This window comes from Diplotaxodon limnothrissa, linkage group LG2, assembly GCF_057381915.1.
Source record: "Diplotaxodon limnothrissa isolate DT_005_m linkage group LG2, D_limnothrissa_male_GT1.1, whole genome shotgun sequence".
NCBI lineage: Eukaryota > Metazoa > Chordata > Actinopteri > Cichliformes > Cichlidae > Diplotaxodon > Diplotaxodon limnothrissa.
This window is the reverse complement of record NC_140597.1, coordinates 6840980-6859134: the sequence shown is the minus strand read 5'-3', so window position 1 is coordinate 6859134 and position 18155 is coordinate 6840980. Positions and strand designations below refer to the sequence as shown.

Genomic DNA, 18155 nt, shown 5'->3' with positions numbered 1-18155 from the left:
GCTGCCGTAAGGAAGGAAGATATTCTGTGCATATCAAATAAAGTCTCCCAGTACCCCGGGATTGAGTTAATATAGAGCTTATTTGAATAATTGAAGGGGTAAGCAACCCGCAGTGGTTTTCAAAACCATCATATCAGTTTCTTTTCTTCTGTTATCTTCCTGCTGATCCAGTAGGAAATCCTGCGTGTACAGAGGTCACCTTGGTAAGCTTTGTCAGTGCCCTTTCCTCTGACTCATTAGATCAATATTTTAGCACAGGAGGTTTATGGCATATGGCCACAAAATAGTGATATTTTCATATTATTTACATATTTTTACATGTTTTAACATTAAATGGTACTCCTTGCCAGCTTGAGAGAAATCAATGCTCGGTGAATAAAATACATAGTCAACAAACTATGTTGGACTGGTATGTCTGTGAAGGTTCTCAGTCATCCCCCCAGGGGGTTCATGACCCTCTTGGGGGACGCTCCCCTAGGACTTCAATCTGGGACTCTCTACCATTTGACCTTAGAGCTGAAGAAGCTTCTCGTTGATAGGTGAAACATCTTCAAGCAACTTAAAGAGACGCTTTTCCTTCCAAGCTCCTTAGACCGTGTTGGACTGGGTTTTATGGAAAAACATTGCCAATATACCCCAAGTGTTAATTTGAATATGCCCTTTCAACCTATTGAATATTACTTTGGCCTGGTTTTTAACCCTGTTTGTAAATGAGATGTAATCTTTTCCTCTGCAGAGTTGATACCCCCACCCCCACCAGGTGTTTTGAATCATGCAGGCTAATAATATACGTCCAAATGGAGGAACTGTTTTCAGGGATTCCTCCAAGTCTGTTTTTAGCCCTCCTCCCATTTTTGTTGTTTACATATATGGGAAATTTGGCATATTTCATGCAGAGCCAGCCACATAAACCTCATTCACAGGAAAATGGAGAGAAGGGAGCACTTTTGGGAAGGGCAGAAATTGAAATATCAGTGAATTGCAGGTGGCCCTTATGGGGGTTTCAACTGAATTTATTATTTTTTTGTTCATACAGATATGCTTTTTTTCATGAGCCTACCTGACTTTGGGGTATGCATGCAGTAGTTAACCAAGAAACTTTTTTTCATTTGTTTTGTTATTTACCTTGGAGAAAATATTGTCCAAAAAAATCCATCAATGCAACAGTCCAAACTGTATCTTTGTTTGCCTGTAGTAAGTGAAGACTATTTACATGTTTACTTTACAGGCATAAAAATGTTTCTGATTAATTTAATTCACATCAGAATAACTACACAATGACAGCAGGACAAATATCGCTTCGAAATAGGTTTCTCCATCTAATCAGTCAGTTAACAAACAAAGGCTCTCATGGGTTAATAGCGCTTCACCATCATGGCTCCTATACCAAATTAATAATTTGTTTTCAAATGGATTCTCTGCTTTATTGAGTAGTTCTTCAGAATTTTTTTTCAGAGTAATTCATAACTCAACTTAAATGATGTAAGTTACACAGTAAGGTTATGGCTCTCTTAACTTGTACTGGCAGGGCCATGCATGTTTTCTTAACCTCATCTGCTTGAGCTGGCACTGAGTTCTATCTTATTAAGAAATTATAATTTTGAAAGAAGAGATTAATGCAAATCAAATTTGGCCTGAACAAACCTTCAAAAAGAACTACATAAGCAATTCACACATTTTTCATCAGTTTAAAATTACAAAATTATGGCTGCCACCCGCATGGCCTAAAGCACCCTTTATAATTGGAGCATTCTCTGATCTCATTTGAAATTCTAGGACAGAAATCCCTCACTTGGACTTACTCAATGTGCTAGAGTGTGCACATGAAGTGACACAGTGAGCAATTGTTCCTGCCCTTTTAGTGCCCTTTTAAAATGGCAAATCAAAACATATTTTTTCTTCATGCATTCATCGTATCTATCATTGTACCAAAGATAATATTTGAAGATTTATCTTTTACTAGAAAAAATAAAAATAAAACACTGCTTCTTGTCCAGTGTTGATCCTGATATACCATTTATTGTCTACAAAAAGCATGATAAAAGATGCTGTAGAATTTGCTGTAAGAAGAAACATTATGTAAGTTTTTTTTTCAACTTGCATCTATAAACTTTTAAATATAGTACAAATCTCAAGGTTCTAACTAATGGAAAATTGCTCTTTTAAATCTCTGCAGAAGTCTAGTCTGAGTTGTTATCAGGTCTGCAAATATTTCTAAAAGAGCTGAATTCAAATTAAGAGGAGTGCGAACAGGTGACTTCTGATCCCTATTTTGGGATTTTGGGGGGCTAAAATAGATATAAAAAATAGATATAACGAATTTGCAAATCTTTTGAAACATTCATAGCACAGTCACTGAAGATCTTGCTTCATAAGTCATACATCCTAGTATGAGTCCTGCAGTATTGTTTTGTACTGCAGTACCTAATTCATCCTCTTGACAATACAAAAGGTTTTCTTTTTGTTTTTTCTTTGCAGATTCATGCATGCAGGGTTTACAACTACCCTCTTTTCACATGAATAACACAGAATCTTATTTTGTTTGTGTAAAAAAATAGTAAAGGTGGATAAAGAGGAGACAGATGCAACTTTAAAACTTTTGAAATTGTAAGGGAGATGATGTGTAAATTGTTATGGTTATGAGGGAAGAGCAGAGTCGAGAGTGAAGGAGATGAAAGCACGTCTGGAATGCTGGAAAATGTTCACATACAGCAAGGTTTCCACCAGTGTATTGCAAGCCTGGAGGCGCAACAGGGGGTTAACTTAAGCATCCCAGCTGAACAACCTTTCTAGCAGGAACCGTATAGTTATGGTACATAATGTCTGTATTGCAAGAATAGGTTCCGTGTAAGTAAAAAAAAAAAAAAGAAAACTCAGTGTAACTGCTAATTGTAAGACATATGTTCTGTCTGGGTAACCAGCCAATGTTCCATTGGCTTTGTAAATTAAGGTTCAATTTAAAACAGGCAGAAGCTGCAATCTCAATACACATATATCTGGTTAACCTATTGATGATTTGCCTCAGATCATTTAGCTCACATGGTCCACTGAACATGTGCAGGATATGTTACTGCTTTGTTGTTCTCTTTTTCTCCAGAGGAGTCACTGGAAAAACACTGTAGAAACAGAAATGGAGTTTATGCATCAAAGCCTGCAATTCCAACGCATAAAAGTCTCTTAAATGCCACATCACTCCAGGTGATGAAAAGACCAAAAAGCAAGCAAAGAAAGGAGCAATGAGTAAAGACTGTTTTTGAGTTAAAATCATCTTCTTTTTAAAAAAAATTTCTAAGCCCAAGAATGAAAAGAATGAAAATAGAAAATTTGTACATTGAATTCTTTTTTTTCAGTGATTCAACATTCAAATTAAAGTTAGGTGTAGCTCACATAGCATCACAGGTAACTCTTAAATTTTGGGCAAGTCATCTGGGAAAGGGAAGTGCACTGATCCGATGGACAATGCATGATGTATAAAGCCGTCCCTTGTGATCAGCATTTTGACAGCTGATCTAGTATGATGGATGTTTTACTGCCAGGGCCATGCAGAAGGTGTGGAATAGGATCATGTTTTTATCAGGATGATGACAAAAACTGCAGTATTTTGGACCTGTTCATCCACTGTTGTGACAGAACTTCATTGACTTTCAGTTTGGCTACAATGCAAATGTTACCGAACATGACCACAGCCTTCATAGACTGACACTTTACCTGAAGGAACTGTAGAACTTTTAAATATTAATCTGAAAAGCCAATGATTAACAAAACTGTCTACTATTTTGTAGTTTTGTGACTGTACGGTTCTACAAATACTAAAACCATTGTATTTGTTTTTCAAATTTAAACTTTCAATTGTTAACTGGCTTTGTCTGAGTAAACAAGATGGGGGAAATGGCCTGACATTGCGTAGTTTTTCCAGCAGAGGGCACTTTGCAACTTGGCTTTTGGCAACACACATGTTTGAAACACAGCAAGCATAAAAACTACATGATCTAAGCAGATTTGGCCAGTGTAAATCACTAAATAAATAACCATGTATAAGAAATGCTAGCAAAATTTGAAAATGCGCAAAATTTTAAAATCACCAAAATATCAATATTGGCCTTAACAATCCTATGTTTGGGCTTCGGTATAGTGAGTGGAGAATTGGAGAATATAGTTGATATCTGGGCCATTACTTCCTTTTTTGCGCATAATTACACGCTGGTCACGTCATCATTCCAGCACAGAGGTGGATTCAAACCCATCATCTTGTTACTGTGAGGTGACAATGCTAGCCACACAACTTGTCAAAGAGTAGATGCAAATAAGGTTAACGTAAAAAACTTAATTGACCTGAGATAGTACCCGATGGTTTCGACTTTGCATTTCAGCCAGTGCATTCCAGTTTTAGTGAAACCGTTTTCTTGGCAATTAGATATATGGTACTCAAATTTTCATTTTGTAATGACATGTGTAATCCAAGCAACACCTATTGTTTCTTAGATTTAAACCTGGGGTAAACAAATTTTTTTTGCATCAGTGGACAAAAGATCTATAATGATCTTACCACCTACTCACATCTTGCATCACTTGATCTCAGTAGGTCACATGATAGGGTGAGACAAGGTCTCGCAATGTTTCACCCGGACCTCTGCTGATGTCCTTGGCTCATGTGATGAGGCACATGATCAATAGCGGGTCAACAACCATCTTAAGGGACAACTCGCACTAGGGTTTAAATACCTGGGACTCTCCACCATTTGGTCTTAGAACTGAAGAAGCTTCTCGGATGAAACGTCTTTAAGACACTTAAAGAGGTCCAGTCACTTTTCTTTCCAAGCTTCTTAAATTACCATGACCTGGATGATTGAGAACCTACACAGACAATCCATATTAGCCTTTGTTTGCCTCATCCCACTTAAAATGGACTTAAAGGCAACTGGACATCTGTCCCTCTACTGTGTTCAGCTTATTAGGATATACATGTCTGGTGGGCTTAGAGCAGAAAGCAAGTTTAAACCTACACAGATATGTGTTAAACCTACACTTCTCTGTGTAGGTTTAACTGTGCTGATTACTCACTGTAGACTGAATAAGCAGTGCCATCACTGCTGTGGTTTACTTTAAGAGACATCAAATCCTTTGGTGGAAAAGAAAAATGTTATTAGTCAACATCTGGCTGATTTGTTTAGTGGCAACATTAATTGCATAGAGGTTTTGTTTTATTATAATTTCTGGAACAGTACTGAAAAAAACCAACAGACACACACAAACAGAATTTAAAAAAAATGCTCTTAACCTTCTTTAACCAACGATTGATGTATTCTCATTGAAGGTCATCAAGCAAGAAGGTCTATCCAAGGACATCTCTGAATGCACATTGTTTGACTTGCTGAAGTACAACGACGTGAACGATGATGAGCACCTTACAAAAGAGGAGTTCTACACAGCCTTTGGTGAGGATACAGTTTTGTTACTCCCATCGTCTGTTTACATTGTTCAGTAAAATATATATCAGATGTGACAGAAATGTATTTTTAAATTTGCAGTTTTAGTCAATACTAAATAATAGCTCTTGTCTTTAAAAAAAACTATATTTTAAAGTTGATGGTTCATATTGTCCTAGTGTGTAAACATTACGACAATGTTTACAATGGCGTTCTTTTTACCCAGTTGTTAGTTAATTGATTTGGAAAGTAGTGCAGTAATTATGAGTATTATGAGAAAACAGAGAGTAAATTGAAACCCTGGAAAAAAAAATCTCTCAGATGCCACGACATAATTAATGTGTATACTCATATTTCATTGATACTGATGCTCATTTCTTCTTTATTCTCCTTTTAATAGCATAAAAGTATAGAATAGCCCTTTATTTGTCCTTGCACACTTACAACAAGTACACATACAACTGTGCTGGAATAAAAAATAAATAGTAGACAGCAGGAATAAATGGCAAATAGGAGAAATATATACAATCAAGAGGGATGTATACAAAACAAAAGAAATATATACAAAAATAGGAGAAAGGCACACATTAGAGAACAATGAGTGCAAAGCAAAAACGTAGTCTGAATAGAGTCTGTGTGTGAGGTAGAGCTGGGCGATATGAGATTTTTTCATATCACGATATGTTTTTTTCATTTCAGGCGATAACGATATCTATCACGATATAAGCCAAATAACTATATTTGTAAGATTTAAATGTGCCGTTGCTCACAAGTAAAATGTGAAATAATCAGCAGCTTGTTTTTATTTAAATATTTATTTCCCATAATAAGTTCAACAGGGTAGATGTACTTAAGGAACATGAGACTTTTTCAGATAAATAAAGGCAAATATTGCAAACTACACACAAGGCAGCCGCTAAAGCGTTTAAGTTTCAAAATAGAACAAACGAAACAGACTAAATTGTCAATTCCACTTAGAAACAAAATATTAATTCTAAAAATAAATCTTAGTTTGTTTTACAGAAGAACAGACAAAATTGACTAACTTTTGTCAATATCAAATAAACTGAGAACTAAAAGGAAATTCTCAATCTCTCCTTGTTGTATAGCTGAGCTTTTCAAACAGTTTTAACAGTTACTTTAGTCTGACAAAAGCCGAATGATGAATTAGCGCTTCCAGTCAGACACTGAGGCTACGTCCACACGTACACGGGTATTTTTGAAAACGGAGATTTTCCGTTTTCGTTTTAAAAAATAATCCCGTCCACACATAAAGGCAGAAATGAAGGAAAACGCTGCTATGAACATGCCAAAGCAGCAGGTGGCGCTAGATTCCTAACCGTGCAGAAATGTTGGCCAATCAGAAGTCTAGAAGCCTCGGTGGGAAAAAGTAAACAAAGCTGGGGCATAGAAGCAGAACCGAGTCGTATGTGCGGAGGGACAGTAACTGTGTGTATATGTAAGCATTTAAACACTGCAGAGAGTAGAATTAACAGTAACAGTATTGTAGAAATTCATTTCACCGAAACAATAACGTGGCGCACAGTGTGACGCATGCACCAGTTTATTGTATTTCCAGACTTGCTTTCGGCACATTTACAGTGCACGCTACTCTGTTGTTTGTCAGACTTGAAATAGCCGAAATACCTTCACACTACGGAACTTCTATGGCTCTTCCGTTCGACAATCTCTCCGGCGTTGGAACCATCATCTGTTTTCTCTTCGGTCACGCTCGGTTGATTTTTCTAGTCGGCACACTCATTTCCTCCATTACGCGCTGCCTCCATTACCCGCTGGCTGCTTCCCAAACAAACACACGTGCGGCTTGGCACTTGTGCTGTACGTAACAAGTCACGCGACGTGACGCTGCGGCTGTGATTGGTTCGGCTCTGCGCTACTTGATTTGGATTGGCTGACCTTCTTTTTTTTTTTTTAAGAGGACAGGAGCGGCGAGGTCTATCGCGATAGCTTAATTTCTCTATCGAGTAAAAGTTTTATCGTGATACATATCGTTATCGTTCTATCGCCCAGCTCTAGTGTGAGGGGTCTGAGTGATGAGGGTTCTCAGACCATGGCTTAGATTATTGAGGTGGGTGGGCAGGGGTGGGTTGTCAGGGATAGTGTTTATTGAAAGTCTGCATGGCCAAGGGGAAGAACCTGTTTACGAGTCTGGAGGTGAGGGACCTGATTGACCAGAGGGCAACGGGTCAAAAAGGTGGTGAACGGGGCGCACGGGGTCACCTGTGATGGTTCTGGTTTTCCTGGGACATAAGCAATTTTTTTTAACGTGTGTAAAACCTTTGGTCTTCATAAAAGAAATATGATTGATTGGTAATTGTTACGTCCCTCTGCAGCTTCTAATCGTCTCAGTGTTTTCAGCTGGTGCTAATTGGCCACACCTAGTCAGGTGTGGATAAAAGCATACCTGAGGCAAGCTTTCCGGCAGTGCACTAGTCTTTGCCTTGGTGGCACCAGCCATTTTAGCCAACCTGGTTTTCCATTTTAGGATGAAACCTCTTCTCACCCACACTCTGTTATTCATCTCCTTTTTTTATGTTGCGGCTTTTGAGCCGGGTCGTAACAGTAATTTATTTCAACATGTGAACAATATACAAGTACATTTAGAAAAGAAAATAAGAAAGAAAAAATGCTATACAAATTACATACAAAAAAAATGTTCTGATTAATTTACATGTTGAAAGGGAGTGGGAAGAAGTAAACACTTATTTAATCCCACCCCTTTGCCATAAATTATCAATATTTAGTCAGCTTCCTTACTGATATAATTTGTAATAAAAATAGTGAACAGATTTCCGATATACTATATACTATAATATCACATCATGAGTTTTTTTTTTGTTTGTTTGTTTGTTTGTTTGTTTGTTTGTTTGTTTGTTTGTTTGTTTGTTTGTTTGTTTGTTTGTTTGTTTGTTTGTTTGTTTGTTTGTTTGTTTTTTAAATGGAGACATTCACTTAATTTAAATATTTTCCTTTTCTTTATAGTTCGAGAAGATCATATTTTTTATAACTCTTTTTGAACAGTTTTATGTATGCAGTTAATTAGGCTTTGAGTTTTTCTTTGAAATCTGAGAAGGACCTAACTTGTTATTAACATTTGAACTGACAGCCTGTTTCTGTTCTTTTGGCCATTACAAAGTTAGGATTGTGGTAAACCTCGAGAAATATGTGATGTCTTACTCACTGAGACCTGCAGATTGTTGCCAACTGTGTTGTACTATTGAAGGAGTTCAAAGTGGAAATGGTTCAAAAGAAAGCAGGTCACAACTTCTTAGAAACAGTAGTTCAATCCAAATCTCCATCATTAGGCAGCATAAAGACAACAGGTGCTGTGTGATATCTGAGTCACACTAACACATGTGCACCAGTTTCTGTCTTTTGTTTCCTTCCTATTCACGGTTCCTCCCTGTCTGACATTTTCAGTCAGCTCAATATCCTCTGACAGAATATCTTCTGACATTTGGCTGGCTTGACACATTTAGCAGAGGGAGAGAATTCATAATCAACCTTCATCTTATCAGCCCTTTGTATTTGAAGCATTTCCTAGAGGAGACCAAGAAAAAAAAGTCACAGGAGCAAATGACAAAGTGCAAGAGTCTCATCTAGTCTGCTGGATTCCACATCATACATGAATGTGTGGGAGAGAAACCCCTTCTGGCAAGTCACAGAAACACAGAACCCCATTCTTTGAAGAGTTGAGTTGCTCTGTCTCTTCCTTTTTTAGGTTTCAGAGGATTCTTTTTTTTCTCAAGTTTCCAACTTAACTGTTCACAAGGAAATAGGATATTTAATGTGAGTAAATAAACTCTGTGATGGAGTTTCTTTCAACCTGCCTTACTCCTCTTTTAGACTTTTTCATTTTTTTTATCCTTGCGTGCCACTTTATGTTACTATTTAGCGACAGCGGATAATTATCCAAGTGCAGAATTAATCTTTGGATAAGCTATTTTTTTAAGACGCTTTACTGGAAATTGCTTCTATATTGATGTTAATAGTTACAGAGGCAATCAATAAACAATATGCTTAGCACAGCTGAAGTAATGTGTCTTTGTCAACAACTCAGGATTTCTGAGTATATTAATATAGAAAACAAACAGAAATAAATCCACAATACTTTCAGTGGTAAAAGTTCTCATGTAACATACTCATTTTCCTGTGTATATCTCAGTGTGAGATAGAAATACATATAAAGCAAAAAAGATTTTTGTTTTTTTATTCCATCCCATGTGGGCAGTATCAGATTGCTCAAAGGAATTCAACTCTCTTCACCGAACACTCAATATTGAATACTTGGTTTACTGACGTGCATTACATACCTGGAGGTCATGGTAGTACTCAGCTTGTGCTTCTTCACTCTATTCATGTCCAAACCTGTTTCTCTCTCCTAAATACTTCCATCCTTTCAAGATAGGCCCACAGCTCAGAAAGAAATGATGATAAAAAGACCAACATCTCTAGAGACTTAACAGCGTGACTGAAGAATTTAGTTCTCCTAATTTCTATGTAAATGTACTTATCTATCATATAGTCAGTAGAGAGAGGTGATAGTAACTCTAGTGTAGTATTAAGTGTCTTTCTTCTAGATACTGACCAGAAAGCCAACACCCCAATCCACTGCCATTCCTTCAAGTTGAGAAGCAGCGAAGTAGTTAATTTTATAGAAATACATCTTTCTAACTATGGAGGAATCAATAAGGGGAGCTAGTATTAAAATATTTAATCACAAACATTTGATGCAAACCCATCGTTTTGTTCTGTAAGCAGGCCTGAAACATGACAAAAACCGCTCAATTCAGAAAAGAGCTTCAAGTGCTACTCCTAGTTGGTGTTTAGGGAGTAAAGGTTTAAAACCATAGGCAGTATAAAAGATAGATGTAGCAAACGTGACATCAGACATTGGTATTTTGATCTTTTGGAGCTGGATCTGACAAGTGAAGGATGGATCTGGCTATGGAACCTTACGCTTATTGGGTAATGACTTGTGAATATCAAGTGGTTGGTAAATGAGGACATCCTCCTTTCTCATTTTTTACAGAGTTCACAGAGCAAGGGAGCCAAGGGTCATTTTCACGTTGATCTTTATACAACTGGTCTTTTTGCGAGTCTTTTAAGTCACTTCCATTTGCGCTTTACTTTTCAAACCTGAAAACCTACATCCATCTTTTTTGCAATGTAAAACCAAGTAACATGTGATCTACTACAGCAGATTTTTTTCTTTAAGCTTAAATGTGACTTTGTTAGTTTGCTAAGTAATTTCAAGGTGATGTTGCGTGGCCTTCTAGCTTTCAGTCAGCGTCAGTAAAACTGGGGAGATCAACATATAAGTATAAATAAGTGTATATTTAAATAAAATTCATCTCAAACTGAACAAGTAAGATATTTAAACAACCTCACAGAAAAACAGAATCTCTCTTTTCACACCAGAGAGAAAAATGTGTAAAACCAGACTGGTTGGCAAGTGATTGCTGGAGTTAGGTTTGATTGCTAACTTGCCAGTTACACCGGTGTAACTGGAGAGTTAGCTCTGAAAAGCTCCTTGCAATTGCTTTGATTGGTAGAAGATTGTCATGGTGACAGTAGTCACCCTTTTTCACCATTTAATAAAATCCAGATTTGAGGTAAAAAAAAAAAAAAGTCTTGTTGACTTTTGAAAAACAAAACGTGGGACATGTCCATTATACTGTGTCTTGAGACGAGGGGGATACCTGTTCATTCAACTGGGAAGACAACCCAGACTCCCCAAAATATATATTTCAGGTAGATCACCAGGCTGCATACTGTATTTTGCCCTGATGCTCACAATCATGCAACATAAACGCTAATTGGAAAAGCATTATTTTTTATAGTATATTGAACTTACTAAAAACACAAATCAATCAGTTTTACTGAGCATGGCTAATCTATTTTATTACTGCTGATAGTGTTCTGTCTGTGCACAGGTAGAAAGCAGCTATATAATGAAACATACTTAATTCTTTTCTTCTTCTTTTTTTTTTTAATCTGAGTGGGCTGGTGCGCAGCTGCTGATAATGCTGCAATAACAGGCATCTCCAGTATAAATCTGAGTCAGAGCACTGAACATTTATTTCAGTGACTTGTAGGTTGTAGCCTGATAGAGCCTGGTCACAGAGCTTGGGGTAAAACTACACTGTAAAGTTATAGTTTCTCACTTCATTGCCAACATAATATCTGAGTGGCAGCTATAAAAATCTATGCAAATACCTTAAGCGCTATCGTAAACTGAGCACGATCATAAAGTAAATCCGTTGGCTCAGTGTATCCAGAACTATGGTGTGGCTTGGAAATGAACAGCAGTAAAGGCAGAATGACTCTCCATGAAAACGACACCTGTCTGACTGCTGCGCTAATAAGTAGTGATGGGCAGATGAAGCCCCATGAAGCACTGAAGCTTTTCATCCAATTGGTTCACCCCAACGCGAAGCTTCATGAAGCTTCATTTGCTCTAGCAGGACACCTACTGGACGTAAAAATAATAGCTGGCATGAATTTGAAGAGTGTGGCATTTTGCACACAGCCTGTAAATGTCAACAACAAAAGGAGTGTGTAAAACATGTATATTGTAGTGATGGCAGTATACTGTGTATATTTATAGTGGCAGTATGGGAAATGATTATTTGGAAATGCTTGAAATGGAAATGATCATTTACTGTGAGGTGAGGTGTGGTTGGGGTGTGGACAGTGGTTGTGCTTTTGTAACGTTGAGGTATGGACAGCTACACACTGAGGCTTTGAGCCTCAGTCCTGCCTGTTCACATTTTATTCTGTAAAAACTAAATTTTCACTGCTTTTATGACCTTTTTAGTGGGGAGAACATAGCTAGGATTTAATGATTTAACAAATCTTTTGAATCCTTTGTCCTCCACAATGCTAAATGGCTGGGAGTCCTCAATCACCATGCTGACCAGGTCTTCATCTATTTGAGATTGTTCTCCTGAGGAAAGACAATAAAGATAAAGCACAAATATAAATATCACACACGTAACTTATAACAGTTGTATAATATTGTTATATCATTTAGTAACATTACTGCATCCTATATTATCATTGCATTTGATGGCTCACCTGGTCTTGCTCCACGATCGGTGTCCCCCTTATTCTCATGCAAAGCTCTGTAGTGCCTAAGCATGGATGAGGTGTTGCTGTTATATCCCAGCTCCCTGGCACATAGCAAACACTTCACCTTGTACAAAAGTCAAGACAGCTCAACATAAATTGTATTGCACCATCAGTATCATGAAAATACATCTTCTGTAGAAATTTACATACCTTGTTGGGAGGAATAAGATCAAAATGTTCCCACACAGGGGAGGACATCCTCCTCTTCTTAGCTGGCTCCATTCTCTCCTGACTTTCCTCACTCTCATAAACCTCCATACGGTCTCCAAACTCTCACTAACCGCAACTCTCCATCAAACACCCACATTTTTGAATGAAGTCTGAGGGGTTTATATCGCTGTCATATCTCGCGGCAAAGTTCGAACCACTTCATGAACCAGTCACGTGGTACAGCCGGGCAGCGAGGCTTCGGACGTCATCATTTTCAGCTCCTCCCATAAATGAAGCAAGCCTCGATACGCGCTTCGCGGAAACGCCCCCTCCATTACTCGACACACGCTCCGAAGCCTCGATACAGAATGTCCCATCACTACTAATAAGGACCCTTTGCACACCTTTATGGAATATTCAAAGTATTGCAACATTGTTTGTCAGGACAGAAGATAAGATTCTAATGTCCATGCATTATTCATTCCTGCTTTGCATACACTGGAAGGGGGTTGAGAATCAATTTGCTTCAGCTAGCAGTAAGGAAACTGTCTGGCAGAAGTGATGTCTTTTAATTAGATGATGTTACAGATATGAATGATGTCTGCCATGCTGCTGATAGTGAGTACCATGTCATCGTTGAATAATTTGGTGAATGATGGCTCAGTGCATCATGGGTAAATAGATAAGGTGTCATCTATCACAAAGTGTCACTAACTTTTGGCGCACGAGTGACAAAATACATTGCACAGACACTGAAGCACCCGCATCATGCTCATTACCAGGCACCTTGATTTTATTTTGGGGTCTCATAGAAAAGTTTTACATGCTTAAACTATGTTAGTTATCTTTTACATACTGTACCACATCTTGCCATCCTTTATCTGCAGCACTCAGTTTTAGAGTCTGTTTCTTTAATATCTGTCTTCCAAAAAGCCCAGTCTGCTCTGATTCATTTTGGCATTACAAAAAAACTCAACTTTTTGATTGTTTTAAAATGCTGCAACTGCAGCAAATAGTTTCATTCACATAGTGATGGAGACAGAAAAAGACCTGAACTACAAATGAGCTGTTTTAGTCCAGCAGCAATGTTTCCTTTGAGAGAAGAAGACTGTTTAGCATTGGCAGTGCTCTTTTACATGTGCAAAATGATATATACAGTAACATCTGTCATATTAGAGTAGAGCAAAATATATAAGGAATCTTATAGCAATACAACATGAAAATAAACTCAACTATGGTAAATATACATGTCTCACTAAATACGAATGTCAAGTCAAAGTCATCTTTATTGTCAAAAACCATATGTACAGATCAATGTGTTGTAACAAAATCTATAATACAGTACATACAGTAGTTATACCTGCACTATGGCATTTGTTGTAAAGTGCAAATTTTATGCCATGTTTAGTCAGTATACAGTAGCAGCACTTGAATTATTTTATTTTTAAAAGAAGACGCTGCTGCCTGCACATGTGGCAAATGTATCACGCTTGCTACTATATATGTAGTTAGTAGGATACTTTCTGCTTTAATGCTAAGTCTGATACTTTCCTCTGTGGAATAGCAGAAGATAAATATTCCCCGTATTGTGGAAATCCATCTCTTTCTTTGCTTTACTCAAATTAAACAACTACCAGAAAGAAAAAACCTCAGTAAGCAACTGAGGACAGCAGAAGGTGCTACGCCAATTCAAAAGGCACATAGAAAAAAGTACTACTGTAGACTTTTTACACTCTTTTGCGCACTTGCAAATAAACTTTTGTTGTATTTAAATTCAGGAACCAAATCCACAAGCTGAAAGAATGGACAGTGTCTAAAGGGTGGTTTAAGATTAGCCAAGTCGGGTGCTTTTAGATTGAGGGCTTTTGAAAGCTGATGCGTGCAATTCACACAGAGACTGAATCCTTGTGTTAGTGAGCTTTTTAAGCTCTTTGAAGTTGGCTGTACAATCACAATGTGCTTTGCCTGTGCACCGCACACTTTAAATGTTATTAGTTTGGGAACACCTACTGAATGCAATCTTGAGGCATACTGCTTGGCAGACAACAGTGAAAATGAATTTGAAAGTATTTGGAAAGATCTCTCTGGATGAATGCAGCCTGAGGCAAACTTTAGTTTGAAAATCTATCTCTAACAAACCCCCCTCTCAGGTCCATAGACATTATACAGATTTGAGTCCCTTTCTTACATTTCAACTGTAAACTGTATTTGCCCTACTTTAGGTTATATCCTGTTAGCATGATAGAAATAGGTGGTTTATTTAAAGAATGTGGGATGCAGTATGTAGTTAATAGAATATACAATATTTGACTGATTCATAGTAATGACATACTCCAGTCTCCTTGGTTATCAACATATTGATCTGAACCATGACACCTGCTGACAGAACACATATCCAATATAACCACCTCTTTGATTTCTGCTGAGACTAAAAAGCCTTGGAGTGCCCGCTGGCCTCCTGAGGGATTGGTGGGAAGCTAAGATGGACTGTAACGTGAGCTATCATATATTACTCTTGTGATCCTCACACAGAAAGAATTTCTACTGTCTGCATCAAAACACATGATGTGTATTCATGTAGGGGTTATCCACCATATCCAACTACCTACAGCATGATTTTTCCTGGTTCAAAATGAGCCTTGGGCAGCTGACTGCATTTTAGCACGATTGATCAGTATGTAGTTAAGGCAATAAATCTGTGTTACTTTAACAAAAGCCTATTTCTGTCCACTTGTTAAACAAAAGCGTTTTATATTATAAAAACATTAAAAAAAGAATCCAAGCCTGGTTATTGTGCTTTGGGGGATGGTCAAAATTAACAATACATTTTTCGAGTGCAAGAATAATCCAGACACATGTTAACACACCTGAAGTAAGCTATGAGTGCGTTTTGTTATATTAGTGCAATATCCAGTTGTGTTCTAAGATAATGCTGTGGTACTATATGGCGGGGCGTGGCCTGCAGTGCCGTGCAGGGAAGGCGTACGCACCTGCACGGCATCTGCAATCATGCCTCGCCGACTTAAGTATTGCACCGGGTCCTGTTATAGTGGTTGTTGTTATGTTGAGCTGGCAGTGGGAGAGCTGCAGCTCAGTGTGTGGATGTACAGCAACCGTTTTTGAAATAAAGTGTGCTGCAAAGCATAAATATGTCACCGGGTCTGCCGTGGTCATTCACATACTGTAATATTTTGCCAGCCGTAGACATTATAAAAGATGTAATTACATAATGTTATATATTTTTTTCTGAAATCTAATTTTCAATTCAGTTAAATTTTATCGACATAGCATCACATTACAACAAATCAAAAGGTACTTTATATACAGTGCATCATGGGAAGCACCTGGCTGCCTAGGTCTATTCCAGCATACCTAAGGCAGGATTTAGGGTCACCTGATCCAGCCCTAGCTATATGATTTATCAAAGAGTTAAGTTTTAAACCTAATCCTGAAAGTATAGAGTGTGTCTATCTCCTGAATCCAAACTGAAAGCGGTTTCCACAGAAGAGGGACCTGAAAGCTAAAAGCTCTGCCTCCCTTTCTACTTTAAAAGGAACCACAAGTAGGTGAAAGGCACATTCTCTATATCGGTCATATAGTATCAATAGGTCTAGATAAGATGGGGCCTGATTATTCAAAGCTTTGTGCGGGAGGAGAAGGATTTTATTTATCTGTTTGAAACATCGAGATGAGTGTTTCTTTCATTAGTAGAGTCCAACCCACATCAGATTTTTAAGGCAGAAAATTAGTGACTTAAAAATATATCAGCTCATATTTTTGTTATTTTAGACACATAAAACATGAATAGCCTTCCGTAATATCTGTTATGTGTAGTTATTTTTGAATCCTTAATAAGATGAGTGTCATTTAAAAAATAATCTTGTTTTTTTTTTAACTGAGTCATGTATTACTCCTTACCCAACTCTTTACCCAACTAAGCTGGTTGTTGTGTTGGTGGCATTCCAAAAGCTTGTTACCTAAAGGGAAATTGCAGAGTGGACTTCTTGGTTTAAAAAAAATAGTTGTGACAAGGACGAGTGTTTCAGTGAAGCCGCTCACTTAATTGTTATAACGAAACATTGCTTGTGTAATACCTTTATTTTTTTGACCCAATGCCATGTTCCTTTTTTTTTTCTTTGCTGTATGTTGCCAACCAAATATTGTCAGTGAATTTAAAAAATATAAATCAATTAAAGTTAACCTAAGTTTGAGCAAATACTAGATTCACTTGAGAAACCATTTCCAATTAGCTGCTAGAGTGAATGCTCAAACTTATTAGCCTTTTTAAAATTGATTTGGAGGAGCATAACAATTCTGGCTGTACAGTTGTGATTTCCTTTTGGTTTTTATTAATTATCTTTTCTTGTTTCTTTTTTATTATAATTGTTTTTATTCACATTCTTTTTCTTTTTAACCTAGTCCACCTCTAATCATGTGTTATCCCACGCGTGGTGTAATACAGACTTTGCCAGGCTTGAAAATTAGTTGACTTACACCCTTTACTTCTCTGAAGATTATAATTAGACATCCAAACCATCAGCCAGGCCTCTTCTAGGAAAAGCTGCTTCCATTAAGTCAAGTTTGCTGTTAGTCAGCACCCATGGTAGAGTGAGAGTTAATGGATAGTCTGACTGTTGCTTGTCAAAACCCCTGCTGAGTATTTCATTCAAGTGCTAAAATGGTTTCATAACTTGTGGCTCATTTTCAAACATGTTTCTGCTATATCTCCAGAATTTATTAAAAGAAGAAGTTGATGTACTTTTTAAATTTGAAGTAATCCTCGAGTAAAGTACTTTTTAGTCCATTAGTGTGGTATAAGGCAGCACGGTGGCACGGTGGTTAGCACTGTTGCCGCACAGCAAGAAGGTCCTGAGTTCAATTCCACCATCAGGCCGGGATCTTTCTGTGTGGAGTTTGCATGTTCTCCCCATGTTTGCGTGGGTTCCCTCCGGGTACTCCGGCTTCCTCCCACCGTCCAAAGACATGCAACTTGTGGGGATAGGTTAATTGGATAATCCAAATTACCACTAGGTGTGAATGTGCGAGTGAATGTGAGTGCGAATGGTTGTCTGTCCCTGTGTGTTGGCCCTGCGACAGACTGGCGACCTGTCCAGGGTGTACCCCGCCTCTTGCCCTATGACAGCTGGGATAGGCTCCAGCGCCTCCCGCGACCCTGAAAAGGATAAGCGGAAGCGAATGGATGGATGGATAGTGTGGTATAATTTGTCTATGTATGCGCTCCCATTGACATGACTCATCACCCTGCAAACCAACACTTTGGGGGGACAAGCGAGACCAGCCCCCCCTGCCACCCTGATATATTACCAATTTCAGTATGAGCTTTGCAGTTTCACTATGCTGATTCAGTGGGCACAAGGTACTCAGTAAGTTTACTTGTGAAACATGTTTCTCCATGGCAGCTAG

At 37.9% G+C, this 18155-nt stretch overlaps 1 protein-coding gene across 1 annotated transcript in view; it reads left to right on the top strand.

The window, feature by feature from the left end:
• fstl5 (follistatin-like 5) overlaps positions 1 to 18155 on the top strand; it is a 183255-nt gene that overhangs the window by 85751 nt on the left and 79349 nt on the right. The window contains exon 6 of the mRNA XM_085360253.1: positions 5315 to 5435. Coding sequence (XP_085216379.1) covers positions 5315 to 5435 — 121 coding nt within the window. The remainder of the gene's footprint in view (positions 1 to 5314; positions 5436 to 18155) is intronic.